Source organism: Cydia fagiglandana, chromosome 19 (assembly GCF_963556715.1).
Source record: "Cydia fagiglandana chromosome 19, ilCydFagi1.1, whole genome shotgun sequence".
In the NCBI taxonomy this organism is placed as follows: domain Eukaryota; kingdom Metazoa; phylum Arthropoda; class Insecta; order Lepidoptera; family Tortricidae; genus Cydia; species Cydia fagiglandana.
In genome coordinates, this window is record NC_085950.1 from 6116359 (window position 1) to 6140621 (window position 24263).

At 39.4% G+C, this 24263-nt stretch overlaps 3 protein-coding genes and 1 long non-coding RNA gene across 4 annotated transcripts in view; 3 read left to right on the forward strand and 1 right to left on the reverse strand.

The window, feature by feature from the left end:
- LOC134674100 (phosphatidylinositol-3-phosphatase SAC1) overlaps positions 1 to 11477 on the forward strand; it is a 29156-nt gene extending 17679 nt beyond the window's left edge. The window contains exons 12-15 of the mRNA XM_063532155.1: positions 488 to 655; positions 2240 to 2341; positions 2762 to 2898; positions 3273 to 11477. Coding sequence (XP_063388225.1) covers positions 488 to 655; positions 2240 to 2341; positions 2762 to 2898; positions 3273 to 3351 — 486 coding nt within the window. The 3' untranslated portion in view covers positions 3352 to 11477. The remainder of the gene's footprint in view (positions 1 to 487; positions 656 to 2239; positions 2342 to 2761; positions 2899 to 3272) is intronic.
- Positions 11478 to 13134: 1657 nt separating this feature from the next.
- On the reverse strand, positions 13135 to 15776 carry LOC134674161 (RNA-binding protein pno1). Its single transcript, XM_063532216.1, has 3 exons — positions 15423 to 15776; positions 14438 to 14600; positions 13135 to 13500 (listed from the first exon to the last, which is right to left on the reverse strand). The coding sequence occupies exons 1-3, from the start codon at positions 15656 to 15658 to the stop codon at positions 13156 to 13158; spliced, it is 744 nt and encodes a 247-aa protein (XP_063388286.1). The 5' UTR covers positions 15659 to 15776; the 3' UTR covers positions 13135 to 13155.
- Positions 15777 to 15884: 108 nt separating this feature from the next.
- Positions 15885 to 20336, forward strand: LOC134673987 (NADH dehydrogenase [ubiquinone] 1 alpha subcomplex subunit 10, mitochondrial). Its single transcript, XM_063532040.1, has 5 exons — positions 15885 to 15948; positions 16020 to 16754; positions 17925 to 18098; positions 18748 to 18963; positions 20191 to 20336. The coding sequence occupies exons 2-5, from the start codon at positions 16050 to 16052 to the stop codon at positions 20293 to 20295; spliced, it is 1200 nt and encodes a 399-aa protein (XP_063388110.1). The 5' UTR covers positions 15885 to 15948; positions 16020 to 16049; the 3' UTR covers positions 20296 to 20336.
- Positions 20337 to 22053: 1717 nt separating this feature from the next.
- Positions 22054 to 24263, forward strand: part of LOC134674007 (uncharacterized) — a 173046-nt gene continuing 170836 nt past the window's right edge. The window contains exon 1 of the long non-coding RNA XR_010099542.1: positions 22054 to 22115. This is a non-coding gene — a long non-coding RNA (uncharacterized LOC134674007). The remainder of the gene's footprint in view (positions 22116 to 24263) is intronic.

A 24263-nucleotide genomic window follows, 5' to 3' on the forward strand; every position in this document is an offset into this window, starting at 1 on the left:
GTAACTAGTGTCATACATTGGTTACAGCTATCATGTAAACTTGATGCACCTCCATGTCATACACTGGGTCAACGACATTTTTTTTTCATAGTCATACAATGGGACATTCGAAATTTCGCCAGTTATCCACTGGTACAAATTCAGATGTCGAGGAAAACTGAAATAATTAATAATTGTTATTACTATTATACAATGTATTGTTCCGCTGATATTAAGGAAGAACTGGTTCATAAATCTGCATACACCAATAGTCTGTATGGGTCATAGTTAAGTAGTTTTCCGGGTAAATGTCTTAATTTCCTCCTAATAGTGTCATTCACAGGGACACTTACCTTAGTAGTATTATTTATTCTCTGGCTCTATTGGAAGGTAATCTATTTTTATGTGACTGGAAATGGTTTCAATTTCAAACAAATTATTGTTTACTAGCGACTTCAGCCGCGTAAATTTGCATGCATTTCTAATTATTTATTTAACATATTCGTAGGTGTGGGCAGACCACGCGGACATGATATCCACGCAGTACTCCGGCACCGGAGCCCTAAAGACCGACTTCACTCGCACCGGCAAACGCACCAGATTAGGCCTCCTAAGAGACGGTGTCAATTCCCTTACGAGATACTTCAAGAATAACTTCACTGATGGGTTCCGACAGGTGAGAATATACCTTAAGATTTACAAAATAAAGTTTATTTTCCGTTGGGCAATCTTCACAATTAATCTTCTGCAAGGGCGCACACAAATATGACATTAATAAGGTAAAAACTACCTTAAGGTGTACAGTATAAAGTCCAGTTTTGAAGACCTACTTCACACGTACTGGTAAACGCACCAGATTAGGCCTCCTAAGAGACGGTGTCAATTCCCTTACGAGATACTTCAAGAACAATTTCACTGATGGGTTCCGACAGGTGAGAATATACCTTAAGATTTACAAAATAAAGTTCACTTTGCGTTGGGCAATCTTCACAATTAATCTTCTGCAAGGGCGCACACAAATATGACATTAATAAGGTAAAAACTACCTTAAGGTGTACAGTATAAAGTCCAGTTTTGAAGACCTACTTCACTACTGGTAAATGTACCAGATAAGGCCTGCTAAAAGACGGTGTGAATTCACTCACGAGATACTTCAAGAACAATTTCACTGATGGGTTCCGACAGGTGAGAGTATACCTTAAGATTTACAAAATAAAGTTCACTTTCCGTTGGGAAATCTTCAACTGCAGGGACGAACACAAATGGGGCATTCCACGAGACTGTCGCTTACATAACGCTTTTGCCTTGTATGGCAGCTACCTCAATAAAATACGTGAATCTCGAGAATATACTGCCAATTTGTTAGCCAAGTCATGAAATATTACCGGACCCAATATCGCTTACTCAGCATTTCCAGAAGTATTAGAAGAATTGCGTTATGTAAGCGACAGTCTCGTGGAATGCCCCAAATATGACATTAATAAGCTAAAAACTACCTTAGGGTGTACACTATAAAGTTCATTTTTGAAGACCGACTTCACACGTACCGGTAAATCTACCAGATTAGGCCTGCTAAGAGACGGTGTGAATTCCTTCACGATATTTCAAGAACAACTTCACTGATGGGTTCCGACAGGTGAGAATATACCTTGAAGTTTATAAAATAAAGTTCATTTTTGAACAAACAAATTAGCAAATAAAGATTTCATAAAGTGGTATTTGGCTTGAATTACTTGCGCCAGCAAACTTGTGAATATGTACCTTATAGTTATAAGCATAGAGTTCACTTTTGAAGACCAGCTTCACTCGTACTGGGAAACGTACCAGATTATGCCTTCTAATGGACGCTGTAAATTCTCTTACGAGATATTTCAGAATATACTTAAAACATGAATATCTACGTTTTTAAACCAATTTTTACAAGCAGATACGTCTGCCAGCGATATTCAAAATTTAACATTAAAGAAAAAAATGGAAAAATTTACGCTCCTGGCAGGACTTGAACCTTCAAGTTCAAGTGCTTTGGTTCAAGTCCTGCCGGAAGCATATATTTTTCCATTTTTTCCTTTTATATAAAATTTGGAATATCTACGTTTTTGAAAGCCAAAACATGTTACATAAAATTAAGTAGCTATTGTTACACGATAAGCCTAAAAACAAAGCAAAGATCTTCGATTGAAAGGTATTTAATTTACCTGGCTTGCCTTGGACTTAGGCCTTATTGCTACTTGTAATTCATTTAATATGTCTTTGTTCGCAGGATTCCATTGATTTGCTGCTTGGCAAGTACGTGGTGCGCGACGGAGAAGGCAACACAGCGCTCTGTCCTCTTCGAAGAGACAGAGACTGGAAGTACATCACCGTAAGTATATTTTTATCATCTATGTATGTCACTATCCCTTTCGGCTAATTAGGGTTGCCAAAATTCTAGTGATTATCTTATCTGTGGTCGAGCACGCAAAGGGAAGTCAAGTGGTGCCAACCCTAATAATTGCTCGGAGCAATGCTGAGCCGAACGGAGCCGAGTTTGCCCGAAGTGAGAAGTGTCTCCCCACTGCTATCGTGACATAACAGAGAGCTGCTGGGTGACCTTATTGGGTACGAGATTAAAAAGCTTTATTATATCACTATTATATAAAACACATTTTCTACGAGTCAACTAATAATTAAACTAAATTAGGTAATCTTTTTATGGCAGTAATTTTAATCAGGGCTCGGAACCGGTTTTTTTTACAATCCGGTTTCGAGCCTTGATTTTAATTTGAAATGTTGTTTGTTTCAGTTCCCGTCGGTGCTGCTGGTGGCCATGTCCATGTTCATGGCGAGCGTGGCGCTGCCCTCCAAATATACCAGCGAGGTGCTGTTCAGCCTCATGTTCTGGGGCGCGTGTATGGGCGCCACCCTCGCCTATATAGTCAAGTAAGTTATCCCTAGAATAAAATAGTACTAGGTACTGAAGGTTGACTCTCTAACAAAACGCGTCTATCCTCCTAAGACCCAGAATCATTTATGCAGTTTTGAATTTGGAACCTTTTATTCCTTTATAGTTCAAAATTCGATTTTATTTTGTTCTTTTTAAAGGAACTCAGGACTTAGGAGGCTATTACGACAGATATGACCGCTAGGTGGCGCAAGTGCGAGCAGGCGTCCGTTCCGTAGCGGTGCGCGGCAACTACTACTGCTAAACACCAAAATTGGTGTGGGCCGCATGTACTTGTAGCGATGCGACGAAATGGAGTGAGCCACGCGTGCTCATAGTAAAAATGTACTTGACCTTTGTTTTTTTTCCACAGGAACGGCAAGGACTTCGTGGACTGGCCGCGCCTCGACTGCGGCGGTCTGGCGGCGCTCCGCTCGCGGCCGCAGTTATGATCTACGAGCCGCCGTTCTCCGTCCTCATAGTGTAGCCACACCGCCACCTTGCAGCTGGTTTGACCCCGAGACTCCCGGCACAGAGGGTTATTCGCGGACGGTCTAGAACGCAAAATGACTAGTGTAACATTTTGCCTATATCGCTCTTAGTCTACATCGCGAACGGTCCAGAACGCAAAATGCGTACATATTTTTTTTTCTTTACGTTAGCGATGTCGACGGGCTCCTATTCTGTGCGGTTTCGGCCATTTGAAGATAACTAACGAACCTAACCTACCCTAGTGATATAAAAAAGTGGTCTTTGCGCGTTCTAGACTGTTCGCGATGTAGACTAAAAGCGATATAGGCAAAATCTTATACTAGTAATTTTGCGTTCTAGACCGTCCGCGACTATAACGGCACAGACAAGACATCCTCCAGACTGAGCATAGTAGCGCTACTCTGCCACAAATATACGGTAGTTTTACTCCATTTTTGAGTCGAAGTGTCTTTATGTGACGCCCGTGTCTTTGAACGGACCAATCACCGCACGGGACTCGCTCACCTCGTCCCCCGCACCCCAGTATCTTTGGCAGCATCGGTTTCATGAAATAATTGCTCTAAACTCCGTCTAGAGGATTCCTAGTCTTTGTTTCTCTAAGCGCCCAGACATAAAAACTTGCCTAGACAAGTACAATTTTGATTTGTCTAAGTAAATATTCGAATTAGAATGGAGTAGGAGACCTTTTTATAGGTTTCTGGGCAGCTAGAGGTTAAACCCACAAGTATATACCTACTAGGGAATGTAAATCGGTTTTTAATTGTATGAAAATTCGGTTAATAACCGGTTGTAACCGGTTATTAACCGAATTTTAAACAAATATAAACCGGTTTACATTCCCTTACACCCACGGGTCCAGAACACGATTTCGGGCATAAAAGTAGCAAACGCGACGGTCCCGAAACGCACGAACAAATGTATTGCGGTCGGCCGCAGCGTCGAGCCTTCTGTGGCCCTCGAGTAATTCTTACATAAGTTGGTTTCATACAAAATGTATGTGCTAGGATTCTAGGTTTCAACCGGTATCTAAAATTTGTTACAGTATACTTGCAAACCGGTAACTTCTTACCGAATCATTTTGGTTTATTCGACAAACTTTGCATTTGTTCTCAGTAAACCGGTTTTGATCCAAACCGGATTCAAAAGGTTTTACGTGAAAGGCAAGATACGTGTTGAAAATTTTGTCAGTGTGGTATCCAAGGTATGAGATTTATATTAATTATACCATAAAGCGGTTAGAGTTAGACCAAGAAAAGTCTGCAGCGATTTTTATAGCCCACGCAGTTTTCTTATTTTCTTGGTCTAAAATTAACTTATTCTAGATACCAATGTAAGCTGAAATGTTAAAATTAAATTCATCTTGCACATTCATTACTTCAGAATACTCTATTTTTGCCACATTTCCGAAAATATTACTTTTATTATTTCACATTCGTTATGCAAAGTAAGGTCAAATGTGCCTGTGGTATTATAAGTGCCACAACCTACCCCACCGACACTACACTTATTCTTTGCGTTTGGCCTTTATCGATGTTTGATTGTCATCTTGGCTACATAGATATGTAAACTATAAATGAAGGGATGTTTACAAAAACAACATAACTGCTTAGAGCGGTTGACACTTTTTTAAGAACATTGTTAATCGTTTCAGGTGTCAACCAGTGTAGTCAGTTCTGTTGCTTTTGTAAACATCCCTTCAAATATGATCAAGAATTCGTTGTAGCGTTGAAAACGGACTGTTCTACAGTTAAAAGCAGAAGTAACTAAATGAGCAAGATATTCGATTACTATATATTATAATTTTCCTTTCCTTTTTGACTTCGGTGGCGATGCGGCCCTTTCGGCTGCGACACCAACCTTTTCATTTACTAAGCATTCGCTAGTCACTTATGTTGGCCAAACTGTATCATGCTTTAAAAAAGGTATTCGAATGATGTTGAAAACCCAGAGATTAATGGTTCAAACTATCAGGAACACGTCTGTGGTTTATTTTTCTTTCCATTTGGCGTAATTTCCAATGCATTCCGTGCGCTGTCCCGTAGAAACGCGTATTTCGTGTATTAAAGCTTTTTCGTCGTTTTAAAGCCGACAATTATTTTTCTGAGCATATTTTTGGGCAATTGTCACTAAAAAAGAAATTCCTGTGTCTAAAAATTCTCGTTTATACGGAGCAGCGGTCATTTCATGGAATGCTCCTTCCACGCAGGGGCGTATTTACCCTAGGCCCCTGCTACCCTAGTCTTCCGCCCCTGGCGGATTGCATTTGGGTTTTCTTCCTTAACTTTTGGGGCGGCGAAACTAATTGGGCCGGGCGCCAAATTTCAAAATGCGCCCCTGCTTCCGCGCCATCTTCGTAAAGTTTTGCGCGTTTATCGATATATCTATCATCATCTCCTAGCCGTTTTCGGCTACAGCGACTGCTATGCTACAGCTGAGAGCGTCGCTGGTGCGCTCTCAGGTGACTGACGTAGCCGATTTTTGTAGCAAATGTGCGGCCACATTCGCTGCAGGTCAGCACCCCTCCGACGTAATTATATCTAAATCTATATCGTACTGTTGACGAAGTCTGTTTGTAGCTGCTTATCTCTTCAATCCGGAGAGAAGCACCACCATGCCCGCTGCAAAGCACCTGATACTCCTCGCCGTGAGACACGAAATACTCTTTCCTTTCTTTCGTTCTTTTCTATTATCGGGTTTATGAATTTTATGATGTACCTACCCTTGCCGACTTGACGGACATTGCGGGATTTGCGGGAGCTAAGCACCACCATACCTGCTGCAGAACACCTGATAGTCCTCGCCGCGAGACACGAAATATTGTTTCCTTTGATCTGTTTATGATTTATGAATTTTATGATGTACCCTTGATGACTTGACGCACATTGCGGGTTGTGCGGGTCTGGGTACGCACCATCATACCTGCTGCAGAACACCTGATAGTCCTCGCCGTGCTACACGAAATATTCTTTCCTTTGATCTAGTTTATGATTTATGAATTTTATGATGTACCATTCATGACTTGACGGACATTGCGGGATTTGCGGGTCTGGCTAAACACCATCATACCTGCTGCAAAACAACTGATACTCCTCGCCGTGAGACACGAAATATTCTTTTATTTCATGTAGTTTATGATGTACCCTCGGCGACTTGATGGACATTGCGGGATTTGCGGGAGCTAAGCACCACCATACCTGCTGCAGAACACCTGATAGTCCTCGTCGTGCTACACGAAATATTCTTTCCTTTCATCTAGTTTATCAGTTTTATGATGTACCTTTGATGACTTGACGGACATTGCGGTATTTGTGGGTCTGGCTAAGCACCATCATGCCCGCTGCAGAACACCTGATAGTCCTCGCCGTGAGACACAAAATACTCTTTCTTTTCTTTCGTTCTTTTCTATTATTGAGTTTATGAATTTTATGAATGTACCCTTGATGACTTGACGGACATTACAGGATTTGCGGGTCTAGTTCTAAGGCTATTAATTTCTTAGTTTTTTTTTTCACTTATTTTAATACTTTTTTATATTGTAGTAGCCAATCGTGTTTCGGTTTTTGAATACATAGTGCTTAATAACCGCATTATTGTTCTATTCACATTGACAAATTTATTGGTCTTAGCTGCCAGTTTTTCTGTCCATGTAGCCGTGTATTCGCCTATGTTTGGTCTGTCTATATTCAGTTGACAATTGGTCTTAGCTGCCAGTTTTTCTGTCCATGTAGCCGTGTATTCGCCTATGTTTGGTCTGTCTGTATTCAGTTGACAATTGGTCTTAGCTGCCAGTTTTTCTGTCCATGTAGCCGTGTATTCGCCTATGTTTGGTCTGTCTATATTCAGTTGACAATTGGTCTTTGCTGCCAGTTTTTCTGTCCATGTAGCCGTGTGTATTCGCCTATGTTTGGTCTGTCTATATTCAGTTGACCATTGGTCTTAGCTGCCAGTTTTTCTGTCCATGTAGCCGTGTATAAGAGTTCAAAATGATGTACTTTTACGCACTGTCTTTTGTTTTGTTACCAACAGCAAAGATTTATCGCTTTGCGCACCTGAATATATGTACTATGTGTTCTTAGTGAGATATATCCAAGGGAGCATCTGTATATAAATATGCATGTGTGTTCAGTGACTGTTTCTTGTATGATTGTTTCTGTGTTATCTCCGAAATATATAAATCTAAATCTATTCGCCTATGTTTGGTCTGTCTATATTCAGTTGGACGGTAGTCGTATTCATTGTTATAGTTTGTAGATATTGGCCGTTTCTTTAAACATGAATTGCGTTCAGATCATTCTGAATGTCGTCCGCTTAGTTACTTCTGCTGCTGGCTGTGGTCACTAAAGTAAAACCAGTTCTCATATTATGGCAATATCCTGCAGCTGTTTGAAGTTGCAGGTTTGGATCGAGAGTTGTAGTAGGTGGCGATCACAATAGATCAGGAATGGTCGCAGTGATACATAGGCTTTGGGGCCTTTATAGCCCCTAAAAAGAAGAAGAAGAAGAATGGCAATATTATCCTCATCTGATAAGGCCCATCCCTGTAAGAAAAAAATCCTGAAATTTGAACCTATAACGTAAGTACAGATGCACTTTCTTTGTTTGAAAGTTGTATGAAACATACAAAATGCAACTGTTAATTATTTGAAATTCATCAATTTTAATAAGCACTATAAGTAGGTATTAGGCCCAAGCCTTTCGAGGTTAGTACAGTCACCTGCAATAATATGTTACAAACGAAGACCTCAAAAATATCTGACCCTATCTTATTAGTAGAGCCATAAGAGCGTGTCTCATGTTTTTGCGGCCTTCGAAGATTAACATTATTATTGCATATTTGAAAATTTCGATATTTCCAAACGACCCCAATGCATAAGCTGGTAATTACGATAAAGTACAGTCAATGGTAATATAGTGTGTAGCTTTCAAATAGAGCTCGACAGCTAATCCTATTGTCTATTGTTAATTAAAACCGCTCGTGCCACGTGCCACAACCACCTGCATAAAAAATACGTCAGGGCTCGGAACCGGTATTTTTTGAAAACCCCGAAATAGACCAATATTTAGAATTATTTTATGCTCTTTACGTAAGACTGGATCATGTATTTAGGTTACGAATTTGTGTTATCAGATTGTCCAATTAAAAAAGAAATAATAAACCAAAGAACGAAAAAGAACGTAATAATACCGGTATTTTTGTATGGAGCAAATACCGGTTTCCGAGCCCTGAAATACGTACTTCGGTTACTGAGTGCCGGCGAGTCGGACACAACAGAACCAGTCTAAAATGTGTCATCGAGATGCGTAACGAAGGCGCGTTATCGGAGAGCGCACCTACACTGGTTTTTTGAGCGTTGGACTAGCCCGCGCTCAGGTGCCAAATAGAATAATGAAGACCCTTTTTGCAGGTAAGTAGGAAGTCCGGTTTTAATTAACAATAGACAATAGGATTAGCCGTCGAGCTCTATTTGAAAGCTACATACTATACCTAAGTACAATATCTTAAAAACAAGATGAATGTTCCATTTACATAAAAAAATTGTACCTTTTTTCCTAACGATGCATTTATAGTCTTTCCGTTTGAATTTGATTATTGTTATTCAAAATTTGCATTACTGTAAAATATTGTTCTCTTTTATTTTGTTTGCATGGAATTTTGTATGTTAGATAAAGAGTTATGTACTACATACAAAATATTGATTGAAAATGTGCACTGCACTAATATCCTTGTCTTAGTATTCCTTACTAGGGGTTATGCACAAATCACGCGATGTGTTTTCGGCTTTTTGACCCGGCTCCCCTTTGGTGATATTTGGTGAAGTTTTTGGCTATGATCGCGTGATTTGTGCGCAAGCCCCTACGTGTTTTATTATCGAATACTATTTTTACCATAGAGATTGAACTATAATTCCACCTTGAGAAAAAATATGTCCAACTATGTATACTATTGCAAATATTCAACTTGTACAAATTCACCAAATTATCATTCACATTATTGTACAGCCAGTACAATAGAGTCGATTTTATTGTTAAGAGAATAAGAGCGCGTCAAGGTAATTTTGAACACATCGCCCGCTTAGCAACTTCTGCTGCTGACTGAATGTATGTATTTTCATATTCATTCCTGCCTCTTTCTTATCGTGTCATCCCATTTTAAAGAAACCTTTTTCAATATACTTAAATGCCCATTCTCCTACGTTTTTATGAGTATGGTTCAGAGAAACTGTGTCTATTTTAGGGTCGGTACAGACGGACTGCAACGTCGGTGTGCAGTTCCCGTACAAATTGTAGTCAGTCTGTATCAGCCCTTAGATTTTAACTGCTAAAATCTGTTTTTATGTCTTGTATGTACCTAAATCTATACTAAAATGACAGTTTGATTTGCCTACCCAATGTATCCAATCTGGTTTTATATGAGTTTTCCAGGAAATGACATCTATTTATTGGAAAAACTGGGGCAGTTGACTAGTCATTTTAGCAAGTATATACAAAAGGTTGAAACCACGTTTTTGCTATTTTCGTATGTTAATCTATTATGCGATTCCCACCGACCGGCTGGAGTCGGGTCGGGCCGCGCCGGAGCGCATTTTCAATGTGCCCCTATATGTAATTATGTATGGCAGACGCGATGGAGTGCGTCCGGAGCCGTCCGCATCCGCGAGCAGGCGACCGGCTTGCGGCCGTACAAATGTGAAATGCGCTCCGACTCCGCCCGTTCGGTGGTATTTTTCTGATATTTGTTAATTTAGTGAAAACAAACGTAATGGAGAATACGAACGGTAGTAAAGTGTTTAATTTGTTGTATATTAGAATAATTGTTGGGATCAGAGATCTACGTGGTGTATGGGTGGCTGACGGAATGGAGACGGCGTTTTGTTGTTGCACTTTTGCGGGTGACATTGCTGAAAAAAATACTGTAAAGAGAGATGGTCTAACTACTCTAACTAAAGAGCTTTCACTCACACACACCACCAAATATGTATATTTTATTTTGTTATTCATTAGTTTAGGGCCTAAAGTTTAGGCGAATAGGGACCGTGCGCGTTGGAGGGTCTGCCATCTTGTGGCCTGAATCGGAAACATAAACTGTACATTAACACTTCGCGCCAAAGCAAGTTGCCCTCTACAGTTCACGTACGTTTTTTTGTGCATTGTAGGTTCTGCCATCTCGTGGGTTACATTGGAAGCCTAAATTTGACTCCTGTGCTGCCCCCTACAGTTCATGCATCTTCATATTTCGACTATCTTTATATCAAAATGATTGAAATTACTGTTTCCACAAAGACGGGGCTCGTCTAATAATTTTAAATAAATAATGTACCCAGTCTCTACTCGTCAAACCAAAGACACTTTGTTTTTATTTGGTACCTATTATACCTACTAAATTTCTTCATACTGATTTCGAGAATCGGTATTTTTTTTAAATTAGGTATAATCTCTTAGAAGTTGTTAGTAGTCGTGCCCACAGCGCCAACAACGCCTATGTGTGTTATGCAGGTGTTATGGCATACGCAGTTGAAAATAACCTTAACACTGTCTTCTTCTTCTCCGTCGAATTACTCTTGACAGAGCAGTCGTGGTCACGTTGAACGACGAACGATTCTACGCCAGTTCTCCCTGGCAGATGCTTCTCTGGCACATGTGTTAAGTGGGGTGTTGGTAAGGGCTTTTATCTGATCCGTCCAACGCATTGGGGAACGTCCTCTTGACCTTAACACTTTAACATAAAGTTTGTTTTCGCTTGCTTGCGCCTGTGTTTATGGCGGGCGAGTGATATTTTTTGCATATGACGTATAGAGTTTGAAAGGATTAAATACCAGTCTTCTGCCTGATGTTTTCGAGTGAAAAAATTAATAATAATGTTTCTAGTAGTTTAGCAATTTAGATTTTTCACAAATTACCTTTGTAACTATTCCTATGATATTCTTTTTTTTGAGCAATGTTATACGCAAAAGGTGTTTTGTAATTATTATTAGACTATTTTTTCACGAACTTTTATTACTTATTTAACTTAAAGTAGTTTTGTAATTTTAAGATGTCTAATTTTATGGAAAGGATATAAATATGTCATTAAAGTGTTTGAACCTTATTTGTTGTTTTTATGCTTTCCTTAGAACCATCCAAATAAAATTAAAATCAAAAATAATTTATTGTCAGCCAACTAAAATCATTATTCATAAATTAAGTCATTTCAAAGTAGGGGGGGGGGTCTGGACATCGGATGATAGTAGCATGACGTAGGAGGAAACGGGGTCATTCGAAGCATGATTTTTGGATGATTTCGAAAAATCGACAAAAATAGATGACGTAATCTATACCATCCTTACAGACTGATACTTATACCTAGGTAGTAGTATAATTACTTTGGCAACACAATTTTATGCTGCGTCGCCAGGGGAGCACCCTAAGCAAGCAAGCCAAGATGACAATGGGCAACTTAATGGGGTTGGCCGGTCGAAGTATTTAGCAAATGGCGCCATCATAGCTTGCCCTGTCAATCCCTATACTGCAAAACGTAATTCAAGACCAAAAAAAGTAAACAATGTTGCCACTTTTTACTAGCGCGTCTTGTAATTATGTAAATATATAATAAGTAAATAAAAGTACTTTTTTTAAATCGTAGGAGTAAAATTACAAATAAATAATTTTTCACCTCAGCAGCTTGAACAAGGGTACTTTGCATCTTAAAAACAATGAGCAAAATGCGATTTTGCTCACTGAGTGAGACAAAATGACATTCAAGTGACCTTTATAGTCAAATGTCATTTCAACATGCGGGGTCTAATACAAGTTCGATATACTTGGGTTCTATTATCTCTGTCCCTCTAGGTATGTTCTCACTGCTTAGGGTGAAAAATTTTGTGTACTACAAGCACTGACTTAATATTCTTATTCTATATCAATGACTACAAGAGATCAAAGTTATTTACATCTCGTGCGCTTTTGAATCCCTTACTCTCGCTACGCTCGTGAATCTATTATAGAATCTTTCTCTTGCACGGGACTCAAAATAAGCACTCGAAGAAATATCAAACTTTGATCTCTTGTTGTACAAATAACTATTTCTTAGCATGATTATTTATCGCAAGGAATTTACTATTTTACAAACAAATTATTGCAATGGCAACATTGTCTTACTTTTTTTGGTCTTGAATTACGTTTTGCACTTTAGAATTGGATCAAATTTTTGTTTTTTTAATGCTCTGGATGCCAGCCCTTTAAGCCAAATCTCATAGAAAAAGTAGCAAGCTATGATGGCGCCATCTATGCAAACCGTTGACAGTTGCCAACCCCATGGAAATAGTCATCTGACTTTTCGTAGCATCTCTTCATCATCACGCATATTACTGCAATCATGCAATGTTCTGCCGCCAGAGTGCAGCACTACCGCCTCTAGTAAACTCATAGAGTAACTTATACATACTGTGCCTTAAACTGTTTTTGACAAGTTTTCACAGACAATAAAATATGACATTGATGCATCAAGGCGGTTTGTTAAGGGCCTACCACGAAATGCGAAAATCGAAATTTAGTTATCTGCCTTTTTATCGCTCGAATGTGCAAGACTGATAGAGAGACAGAAACCGAAATTTCGAATGTCGTGTTTCACGGTAGGCCATGTGATTGACCTAGTGACGCATGATGTGTTGATGATGTCAATGAGGTTTGTTTACTATATGTGCTAGTGGTGCCACCTACGCAGAGCTTTACCTAATATTCCGTATTAATAAAATAAAACAAATGAATGCATAAATATATTTTATTAACTACATCCTCTGCGCTACCCTATTTGCTACATTCCTCAAATTGCCATAGACCTTAGAAGGAGGCGATCCCATAATCAGATTGCATATAGCTCTCCTAGCCAGCGCAATATTCTGATAGCTACCCAGAATATGTATCTTAGAGTCTGCAAGTACTATTCTGGTTTTGGTGACGTTTTCGATGGTGAATTTGGTCCGTCCGGCTTTGCCGGCGAGGCGGCCGATGGCGCGGCCCAAGTGGTCGCCTTGGAGAGTCTTGACGTCTTTAATTTCGAATGATTCGACGAACAAGTCGTCCAGTCGGAGGAGTGCGAGCGCGTCTTCTACTTCGAAGCCGTAGATGAAAGCCTGGAAAAGGAAATGTCTATTATAGTCTGCAGATTAGTAACTGAGGGCCTACCACGAACCGCGTTCGACGTGTTGCCTCCCTGTCACGCTTACCTAAGAATTAATAAGTGCGACAGAATAGCAATACGTCGAAGGTGGTTCGCGGTAGGCCTTCTGGCCCCGAACTGCTGATCCTTTATCTATTATTAAGTAAACCCGCTCGTGCCACAACCATCTGCATAAGGGCCCCCCCACATCTGGCTTCTTTCGAGCGTCGGCGTCTACAATTCTATGGCCGACGTCGACGCAACTGCGCAGCGACGTCATTTTCCATAGCGCTGGATCGACGCCGACAGACGCCGATGCTCGAAAGACGCCAGATGTGGGGGGGGGGGGGGGCCTAACCAATTATTGAATTACAACTCCTATGAAAATTGCAAAATTAAAATTAGTATGGGTCTCACATCGTAACTGGTGAATTTCCAATATAAATAAATAAATAAATATTATACGACATTTTTACATAAATTGACTAAGCCCCACGGTAAGCTCAAGAAGGCTTGTGTCGTGGGTACTCAGACAACGATATATGTAATATATAAATACTTAAATACATAGAAAACAACCATGACTCAGGAACAAATATCTGTATCATCATACAAATAAATGCCCTTACCAGGATTCGAACCCGGGACCATCGGCTTCATAGGCAGGGTCGCTACCCACTAGGCCAGACCGGTCGTCATATGACTTGGAACTCGGGTAGCCGTGTAACACTCTTACAGTAGATGTCGCTAGGTTCACCTTGACCCATAATATGGTGGAAACATTTGCTGGCTACGGATGAGGTCTTGGCGGCTTGGTGGCGCTGGAGTATCAATTCAGAAGGCCATGATTTTAAGTCCACCCAAGACAGTAATTTTTCCATTTTTAAATTTATTGTAAGCTTAAGGTATACCTTAACAAAGTCGGCAGCCTTCTGCAGGTTGGCAACGTCTTTAGTCTCTGGGCCGACCTTGATCTCCACATTGCGAGTCTTGGTGTTGAACCGCACTTGCAAGAACAGGTGCTCCACGATCGGTGTGAAGATCTTTAGCCAGGCCTCTTTGAGTGGTGTGTATCTGTGGAGCAATGGAAAAAGTCAGCCGCAACCATGACCAGTGAAACCTGTGTCGAAACGTCGGTAAATCAAGGTAATTGAATAAAATTTGCGTTAGACCCGTCTATAAATGTGAGTTAAGATGGAAAAAGAGTTCAATAATTGTTGATAACTTCTGCTGCTTATGCATTATTTTCAAAATCCACATAAATCGATGTGGAGCTTATGAGGTACAGGTATGTCTTAGTCTATGGCGGCGTAAGTGCTAGGTAATTTCGTCATTACCTATAACGAAATAGTCTACATCCAGAAAAGTTGGCCAAGTTACTGTTTGTTCAAATACTAAACCTTTCGTTTTTTTTTTGTAAAAATTACTAAAAATTTAATTATTGAGGTTTTTTTTAGTTTCTAATCTTGACGCGGATGTGAGCCTTTAAATATCCGCATCCGCAGATGTAAAAAAATCTGCATTGCAACATCCCTGGTTTATAACCTGAGTAATATTGTGCAATTCAGCGTTCCATCTTTTTTTATAAGCTAAATAAAGAATGGCAACACAAAAGGAGAAATAAGAAAATTAACACATGCTTCATCATTACATTAGGTGTAAATTATAGTTGATATAAAACAAGCATATTTAATAAGCTTTCAAGTTTCTGAGCACCTTTGTTTTGTAAATAAAAAAGACCACTATGATACCACAAAGGCATTGGACTTCACTTTAACTAACAATAAAATCAGTAGTTACATTTTATATACATAAAAAAGCCCACAGTAAAAATCATTACTTTAGCATGTTGTTAGCCTGATACAAGTGACCAAGTGTTTTTTTTAGAGGTTATACCTGTGAGCGGGGACTGGGATCTTTCTCATGTTAACTTTGGTCTCGTTAGGTTCCTGGTTTTTCTTCGACCTCTTTGCTTTAGGCCTTGTGTGTTTAGCTTTCCCTTGGATGCCATTGTGCTCTTCAATCTCCATAACATCCCCTGATTCGGACACGGCTCTTCGCTTCACATTTTTGATCTTGATTGGATTCTTTGCGGGCAGAAACTCGTCGACACTTATATTCTCAGTCTCCATTTTTGATTATTTAATAGACGGCAGCTCCCAAAAATATATAATCAGAGAGATAAAGTTAATATTTTATTTATTTATTATTCAGCCACGATCTCACATGGTTCTCAAGTGACAGGTGCTGTCAAAAGGGCTAGTGATGTAAAAACCGTATTCGTCCAGTATACATAAAAGTACTTTCAGTAGCGTTTATGCTAAAGACTGGAATAGTTCGTGGCGATTGTCAAGAAAAAAAAAACTTTGTGTTATGTCACAGTTTCAACCCGACGAATAGATTTTTATTATGATTATTTGAGGTAAGAATCACGTTTATTATTTTTAATTGATATTTAATGACATTATTTAACTACAGTAGTCTCTATTACAGGTATCACAGGACGATACCTCAAAAACCAGTATGTCTGGTCTAATAAAAACCTCGGTAATCAAGTTCATCAGCCCAAGTCATGGGGGTAAAATAGCTGCTTGCGCCTTCGTACAGCACCGCAACATCTCTGGCAAGACGCTCCGTGACTCCCTGCCCCCAAGGCCTCCGAAAAAGGCCCCTTTCGACTATGAGAACAAGGATTACACTTGGTTCCGCAGTCTCTTCGACAGGACCACGCACCGCTTCGATGAGAACTCTAAAGTGGTAGTTGTGGAGGGTCCCGTGGCGGTCGGAAAAACTAAATTCGCCGCGAGCCTCGCCGAGGACCTGGGAATGAAGCATTTCCCCGAGGCTAACATGGACCATCACTACATTAGACCAAACGGGTGTGATTTAAGACAGTTCGACCCCTTGGTTCCCGAGGACACTAGGACCTTTGATCATAAGAATTTCAATGAGTGCCCGAATCACCGTTTGGCTGGAAACTTCCAGATTATGACATACATTGCTCGCTATAGCCAATACATTGACGCTTTGGCTCATCTTCTCAACACGGGTCAAGGTGTGGTGTTGGAGAGGTCTCCGTACTCTGACTTTGTGTTCCTGGAGGCCATGTATGCCTCTAAGTATATCAGCAAGGGTGTCCGCTCAGTGTACTACGAACTGAAGAATAACTCTATTGAGGAACTGATGAGGCCCCATCTGGTAGTCTACTTGGATCTTGGAGTGGACCAGGTTAGTATATTATGGTGATAATTAATAAACAAACTACATGGGTGGTAACTACACAATAAAGTAGTACCTAATACATTAAAAAAAAACGAAAATGATTTACAATGAGCAGATATATAGCTTTATAATATATAATACAATACAATACACTTTATTGTACACCTCACATACACGTAGTTTACAATAAATGACACTCATTTTTCTTTATTTGATCGCATCATATGCCTCTTGCATCTCCATTTCTGTTTTGTGATCCTTCGGTGTACCATCGTTACCTTAGTAGTCTTTCTAATGTCTTTTAGTTTGCATCTATCTTTCAGTTTTATGTTCAGCGTCATTTATATTTACAGTAACTAATATTATAGTTTGTTTTTTTAGCATTAGAAAGAACTTGAAAGAAGGTAAGCGATCTTGATAAGTCTTATTATTGAAAAACGCTTTTTAAAAATCAGTAACTATTACTTATCCACTTGACCGTCCGACGATAGCATAGTAGCCGAAAAAAATATGCTCTTAACCGTCCACGGGAACCTTACTATCCAAAGGGGTGGAAGAAAGAATTGATTTCGGAGCCATCGAACGGAATATTTCGGCATTATTTACTAATTCTCTTGATGCGACAACGTAGCCTAACTGAATAGTTAGCTCTAAAAAAATTTAGATGGCAGTATAGTTATAATTTTTGTAGAAAGTTGTGAATGCGCTGCGCGGGACGTGCCTCGCTAAAAAACCCGGACGGTTGACAGGAAAACTGTCTCGCGGTCCGGACGGTTGAGTGGTTAAGAAAGCAGAAGAATATAAATGATCGTATTAGATTCATAATTTTTACATATTTGCCGTAACTTATTTTTAAAATGTGGTTTTCAATTAAAAGACACACCAAGATTGTTTACCTTACTTCTAATGCTAAAAAAAACGAATTATAGGTAGTTGCAGGTAGTTACTTTGCACATCACAGTTGCCAAATCTTTCTAAAACGTGAAAAGTTAATAAGGTATTCCAATAAACAAATTATTCATGGTGATTCATTTGACATTTATCCAATTATTTGACGAATAATTTATTCAAATTAGAATAATAAACCGACATTTTTATTCGTCTTTTGCGATATTCTTTGTTATTCTTATTCGTTATTTGAATAAATTTTGCCCATCTCTGTATTTATATTTACAGGTCCAAGCGGCGATCAAAAAGCGAGGTCTCGACTACGAAAAGAGCGGCAAGGCGCTCACGCCCGCCTTCCTCACCGAGATGGAGCGCCAGTACAAGAACAAGTACTTGCGCGACATATCCACCCACGCTGAGCTTCTGGTGTATGACTGGAGCGGCGGCGGCGAGGTCGAAGTGGTTAGTACAGTTGCGATTTCTATTTTAATACCGCAATAGTTGCAAGAGTATAGTTTTTAGGGTTCCGTACCCAAAGGGTAAAAACAGGACCTTATTAGTAAGACTCCGCTGTCTGTCTGTCTGTCACCGGGCTGTAACTCATGAACCCTGATAGTAAGACAGTTGAAATTTTTACAGATGATGTATTCAGTTGTGCTATGACTACAAATACTAAAAATTACAAAGTAGCCCTCGGTGGGCGGGTCCGACTTGCACTTGTCTGATTTTTTTAAAGGTTACGATTGTTACGGTAGGTGCGGCAGATAGTTGTATAAAGTTACTCTACAGTTAGGCAGAAATTCTTTCAGATTTGTTTTTTCATCTACATATTTAAAAGGAGCTTTTATGAGAAAATGAGACATGTCGGCTCCGTTGGGCCTCTACATTACATGAGTTTCAATAAGTGTTACTAGATATCAAAAAAATGGTACACGAATTTCGCAGTTTTAAACAGGGGTCCCGCCAAAATCGAGTGGAAAGCCCCAACATCTACTGTATAGCCCCTAGCTTCAAATAGTTGTGCCCTCTTGTCTCGAGTCCGGACACATTCAGAAATTCAGAATCTGGATGCTACAAGATTATCCGTAGCTTTCAATATTTTTTTTTCCAGGTCGTCGAAGATATCGAGCGTCTCAACTTCGAACAATACACAGAGCGCGAGGATCCCAAGATGAAGGACTGGCGTTTACCCCGCGAGGTGGAGTGGGCGGACCAGCGGATGCTGTACACCAACCAGAAGCACTACCTCATGAACCTGTTCAGCATCCCGCGGCTGGATGTGCCAGAGCTGGTCACCAACCCTGATGATGCTTATGAGAGGGAAAAGGTTAGAATCTTGAGAAAGTTGGCTGGTCGAAGCTTTTTGCAGATGGCACCAGTATAGGTTTTGCTAACATCCCTACCAATACCAGGCGTGGCTCACTCGGCGATTTCGTCGCTTTGCTACAGGTAGCTAAAAGTACATCCGTCCCACACCAATTTTGGTGGCTAGACATAAGCCGCGCGTGGCGCTGTCGCCAGCTAGCGGCCATATCTGTGCTGATCGTTACAGACGCCTTTTGTTAGAGAGTGAGTCTTCTGTACCTAGTACTAGTACTATTATTTATTCTGTGCCAATAGTGACAATTTTATTGACCTGGATGCTACCCTTTTAAGCCAAATCGCATGGAACAAAACTTTGAGTCTGACCAAGCTAACTCTGCATAGCATTTTCGATGACAGAGTCTGGCAATGTCATCATTAAAGTGTATGGGCACTTTTACACTTTGTTCTATTCAAATCGGTGCAAAGTTACAAGCTTTTATTTAACTTGTCTTGTTTTTCTAATGCTAAAAAAATGAGGTATGTACATACAAGGTACATATAGTAACCAGAAAGCGTAAAAAATCTTTAATAAAGTCTGACAAGAAATTGTAGAATATTATCGCGGGCGCCACTCCCTACGTAACCGTGACATTTTTGACGTAAAATGCTTAAACATGGCAACAATTTAGTATGGAAATGTTTTAAATAAATAATAACATAATAATTCAGCCTATATAGCTCCCACTACTGGGCACAGGCCTTCTCTATGCGCGAGAGGGCTTGGGCTATAGTCCCCACGATAGCCCAATGCAGATTGGGGAAATGTTTTAGTTCCATTTAATTTACATACAAACATACAATAAAGGACTTAAATAAAACTTGAATGTCTACCATAGAGGTATAATAACATAGAGATGACACGGGGGAGGGGCCAAACGACCGAACGACTTATGGAAATTTCAGTAGGAGTAGCAGAGAAAGCGGTATTATTGCTTGTCCTTGTCACAGTCTCACTTTTTGTTTGTTCCGCACCAAAAATTTAGTATGGTTTATGGTGGGCAACAAATAACCCGACCGAATTACGTAGATTGTTTTTGGTATGTTGTCAGGAATGTTAAAACGTTTTTTTAATATTGTCGCTTTGCGTATGTTTTGTCCCTCACGGAGGCACGCGTATAGCTTATCTATGTAATACTAGGTCTATGATTTCTACTTTTTGATGTCGTACTATGAGTAATTGTGTTTGCAGATCATCTATAACCACCCGAAATTCGAGTTCGAGGTGGGCTACAACAAGGGCGACGGCAGCACCCTCATGAAGAACAAGATGCCCAAATACACGGATTATATCTAGATGATATGTTTTGTAGGCAATAAACTTATTTAAATTAGAAATGGCATTTTATTTCATGAACCGGTTTAGGCAAGAATTTTGACAACCCTAAATAGCCGAAAGGGATAGTGCCATAAGTTAGAAAAGCATATCATGATTCGCCCCTGAATCGCTATCAAACTTTGGTTTTGTACGATTACTTATTCTGTGGCCACGTTGCACTATGTATGTCCAGTGGTTAGGCGTGGCTCTCCGCGATTTCGTCGCTTTGCAACAAGTAGCTACAAGTACATCCGTTCCACACCAATTTTGGTGGCTAGCCATAGGCCGCGCGTGGCGCTGTCGCCACCTAGTGACCATATCTGTCCTGATCGTAACAGACGCGTTTTGTTAGAGAGTCAGTCTTCTGTGCCTAGTACTTTGCTACTACTATTATTTAAGCCCTATTTAGACGATGCGAGAACTCGCATGCGAGTTTCATTACATTGCGGTTTTTGATCGGTTGGTTGAATTGGACGTAACCAACAGCCCGCAATGTAACTAAAATCGCATGCGAGTTCGTGCGCCGTCTAAATCAGCCCTTATTCTGTGACAGTACCTGGTTGTACCTGTGACGCTAATATGTAACGGTCGCTGACGGCCAACTTGAAGCGAATGGGGATAAGTTTGTTTAATAGTTGCTGCCCGAATAATATTAGTTTAGATAGTAGACATATACCTACCTGATGCCACACATTCTGATTTCATTTAGGAAAATCACTAACAAATACAACTACACAGAAAACTGGTTATTATCCTGTTAAAAATAAAATCTATTTTAATTTGATAATAAAATTGCCAACGACATGTAAAAATGAAAACATACCACAATAGAGTGATATAAGGTTCACTTTAGCTTAAATGTTCGTTAGCATTCAGTCACAATCACAGGTCAAGTGCACTATTATACGGGCCAAACGAACGTTCCGGTGAGGCCATAAATCCTCAGGCCGGCTCCGCCCCACTACCCGTACTCCGTAGGGATGCGTGTCGCAACCTTCGCAGATTTTCGATGGTAGTACTTTATAATAACAATTGGTTATGTTAGTTTTTAACATTCTTAGGAAAAAATATGCTAATAAGTTATAACTTTATAATAAATACCATAGAAAGAAATAATATAATAAATATCAATGAATAAAAATTTAACAATAATTTTAATTTTCATAGTTATCATAACAAGCGTAATTCATCGATAAAGCAATATCGCCTTTAGCCACATTCTTGTTGACAGCTCGGTTTATTACCCCATCGGAACGTTCGTTTGGCTTCTACTATAGTTATTGATGTCATGTTAATTTTCTTATTAGTGCATAGGTTATGTAATTGTTATTATGTTTTGGGCTAAGTTGTTGTTTAACCCCTAGTGCTAATATTGATAACAGAGTAAGCGAAAGATTACCAAAATTAACTCGCTACGCTGGTGGTTCGAAAGTGAAATCTTGAGCGTTGCGAGGGTTTAAATAAGGCACAAGGGTTAAACAAACTTTGCCACCGAGTGAAACACAACATTTTTCACCACACCAACGCGAGGAAAATACTCGGACCCGGGTAAGCCCTTAGCTTTTAAACTATGTCCAAAAGAGAGGCATGGGCACTGTGAATGTCATCTCGCTTTGTCTGGTGGTATGGCACAGCACAGCGGATGTCATTCCAGATCTAGAGCAAAGCCCAACTGGGAAAGTAGTAAGTACCGGTACCTTACAGAAAACCTCAGACAATAAATAACACTAGACCCTATGTGTTGTGTTCCTGCCGGTGAGTAAGGTCGCCGGAGCTCAACGAGGGTGCAGAGTGTTAGGGTCGGCAACGCGCATGTAACACATTTGGATTTGCAGTCGTTCATAGGTTACAGAGACTGCTTACCACCGATGTCATGTGGCTCTTGTGGGAAGGACAGATGTTTGAGAGTGCCCTTTAGCATGATCCGCCTTTCTTGATTTTGTGTTATTTTTTGCCATGCAGATTTTTTAAATGAAAAAAGATTTATAATGTGCAGCGACTGCGGGGTAATTTCAAATAATGGAAATATCTTCCATGTTTTATGTTCATTATTAACTAGAGTTATACACAACACATCTTTTTCGCCATCAACGTAGGTACGAGTATATGGCACTCTAGTTAATAATGTAAAAAAATTATGTATTGAAATTATCCCGCAGTCGAAATTGCCCCACTGCACCTTACAGAAAAAACATTGATACATTTTACTTCTATCCGATACCCGAGATCGGATCGGACAATGTCAAAACCTTCTTAAATAATAAATAAATAAATATTATAGGACATTCTTACACAGATTGACTAAGTCCCACAGTAAGCTCAAGAAAGCTTGTGTTGTGGGTACCCAGACAACGATATACAATATAGGTAATATATAAATACTTAAATATAGGATATTATATTATATATAGAAAACAACCATGATGACTCAGGAACAAATATATCTGTGTCATCACACAAATAAATGCCCTTACTGGGATTCGAACCCAGGATCATCGGCTTTACAGGCAGGGTCACTAAGCCAGACCGGTCGTCAGCGTTCTTAAGCGTGCCGTAAAGTTTCCTTGCTTTAATTTGTATTAGGTAATCTAGGTTAATTTGTAGGCTTCATTTGTGGCCGAGATTCCCGCCGATAAATATCCGTCTTCCATTAGATCTTTGTCATCTCTCGTAGAGTGCAGCTTGTAGAACCTTTAAATATTTGTGTATACAAATATATTCAATCAACGAAATGAACAAGGGTAAGTATTTTAGATGCAGACAAGATGTATAATTATCTAAACTGGTTATTTACCTATAGGTACGAGCTTTTTTTGTTAATTTATTTAAATTAATATTTTAGTTTAAATGAAAGTGCATTTCATGCTATAACAAATAGCAAAACATAAACAAAACGAACGAAAAGGTAAAACATTACTTTTTTTTTGGGCAGGGCAGTCGTGTAATAAAAACGTTATACCGCGATAACATATTTAAGTATAAAGTTACTTATACAATTATAAAGATGTTTTTTTAAGGTTCCTATAAATTATTCCATGAAGTCTATAATCTTGATAGTTTGGAACTTTGGGGTCATCCATTAATTACGTCACACCAATTTCTAGGTTTTTTGACCCCTCCCCCCCTCCTTGTCACGCTTGGTCACATTTGGCAAACCCCTCCCCCCCTAGTGTGACGTCACATTTTTTCTACGAAATCGCCAAATCGAATTAAGTAAGTACCTAAGTATTATTAATATTTTATCAAAATATTTTTGACGATATAAATATTAGTAATTTTATAACCCAAAACTGCTTAGGAAAGAAAATTAAACGAATAAAAACGATTATCGTTTTAAAAACTTGTTATTTAAATGTACAGCGAATAAAACAATTTAAATAAATTTTCGGTTACTGATGAAGTTAAAGTGACGTCACAAAGTTTGTGTCTCCCCCCTCCCCCATGTCACAATATGTCACATTTTCTTGACCCCCTCCCTCCCCCTAAACGTGTGACGTAATTAATGGATGACCCCTTTCTTTGCTTTCTTTCATTTCAAAACTAGAATTTTATTTTGTTATCTACTTGTTGCAAGTACCTATCCCAAAAAGGAGAATAAATTTGTATAATAACTACTTAGAGTCGCACCAAGAAAAGTCTGCAGTGGATTTGATAGCCCACGCAGTGTAAGTGTTATTTATACGTCATAATTTCATAGAAGTTTGACGTTTAAAATGACACTTGCACTGCGTGGGCTATCAATATTGCTGCAGACTTTTCACGGTCTGACTATATCATATTTTACAAAAAAAGAAATTACGTTTATGGTGACACTTTCACTCTCTGTCACGACTGCAATCCTGTAAATACTGATTGATAACAATCAGTCATAAGACTATAGAAATAAAAAATAAACACAAAATATTAACTGTCTACCTATAACGGTTCTTGAGACGAACTGATTTTTA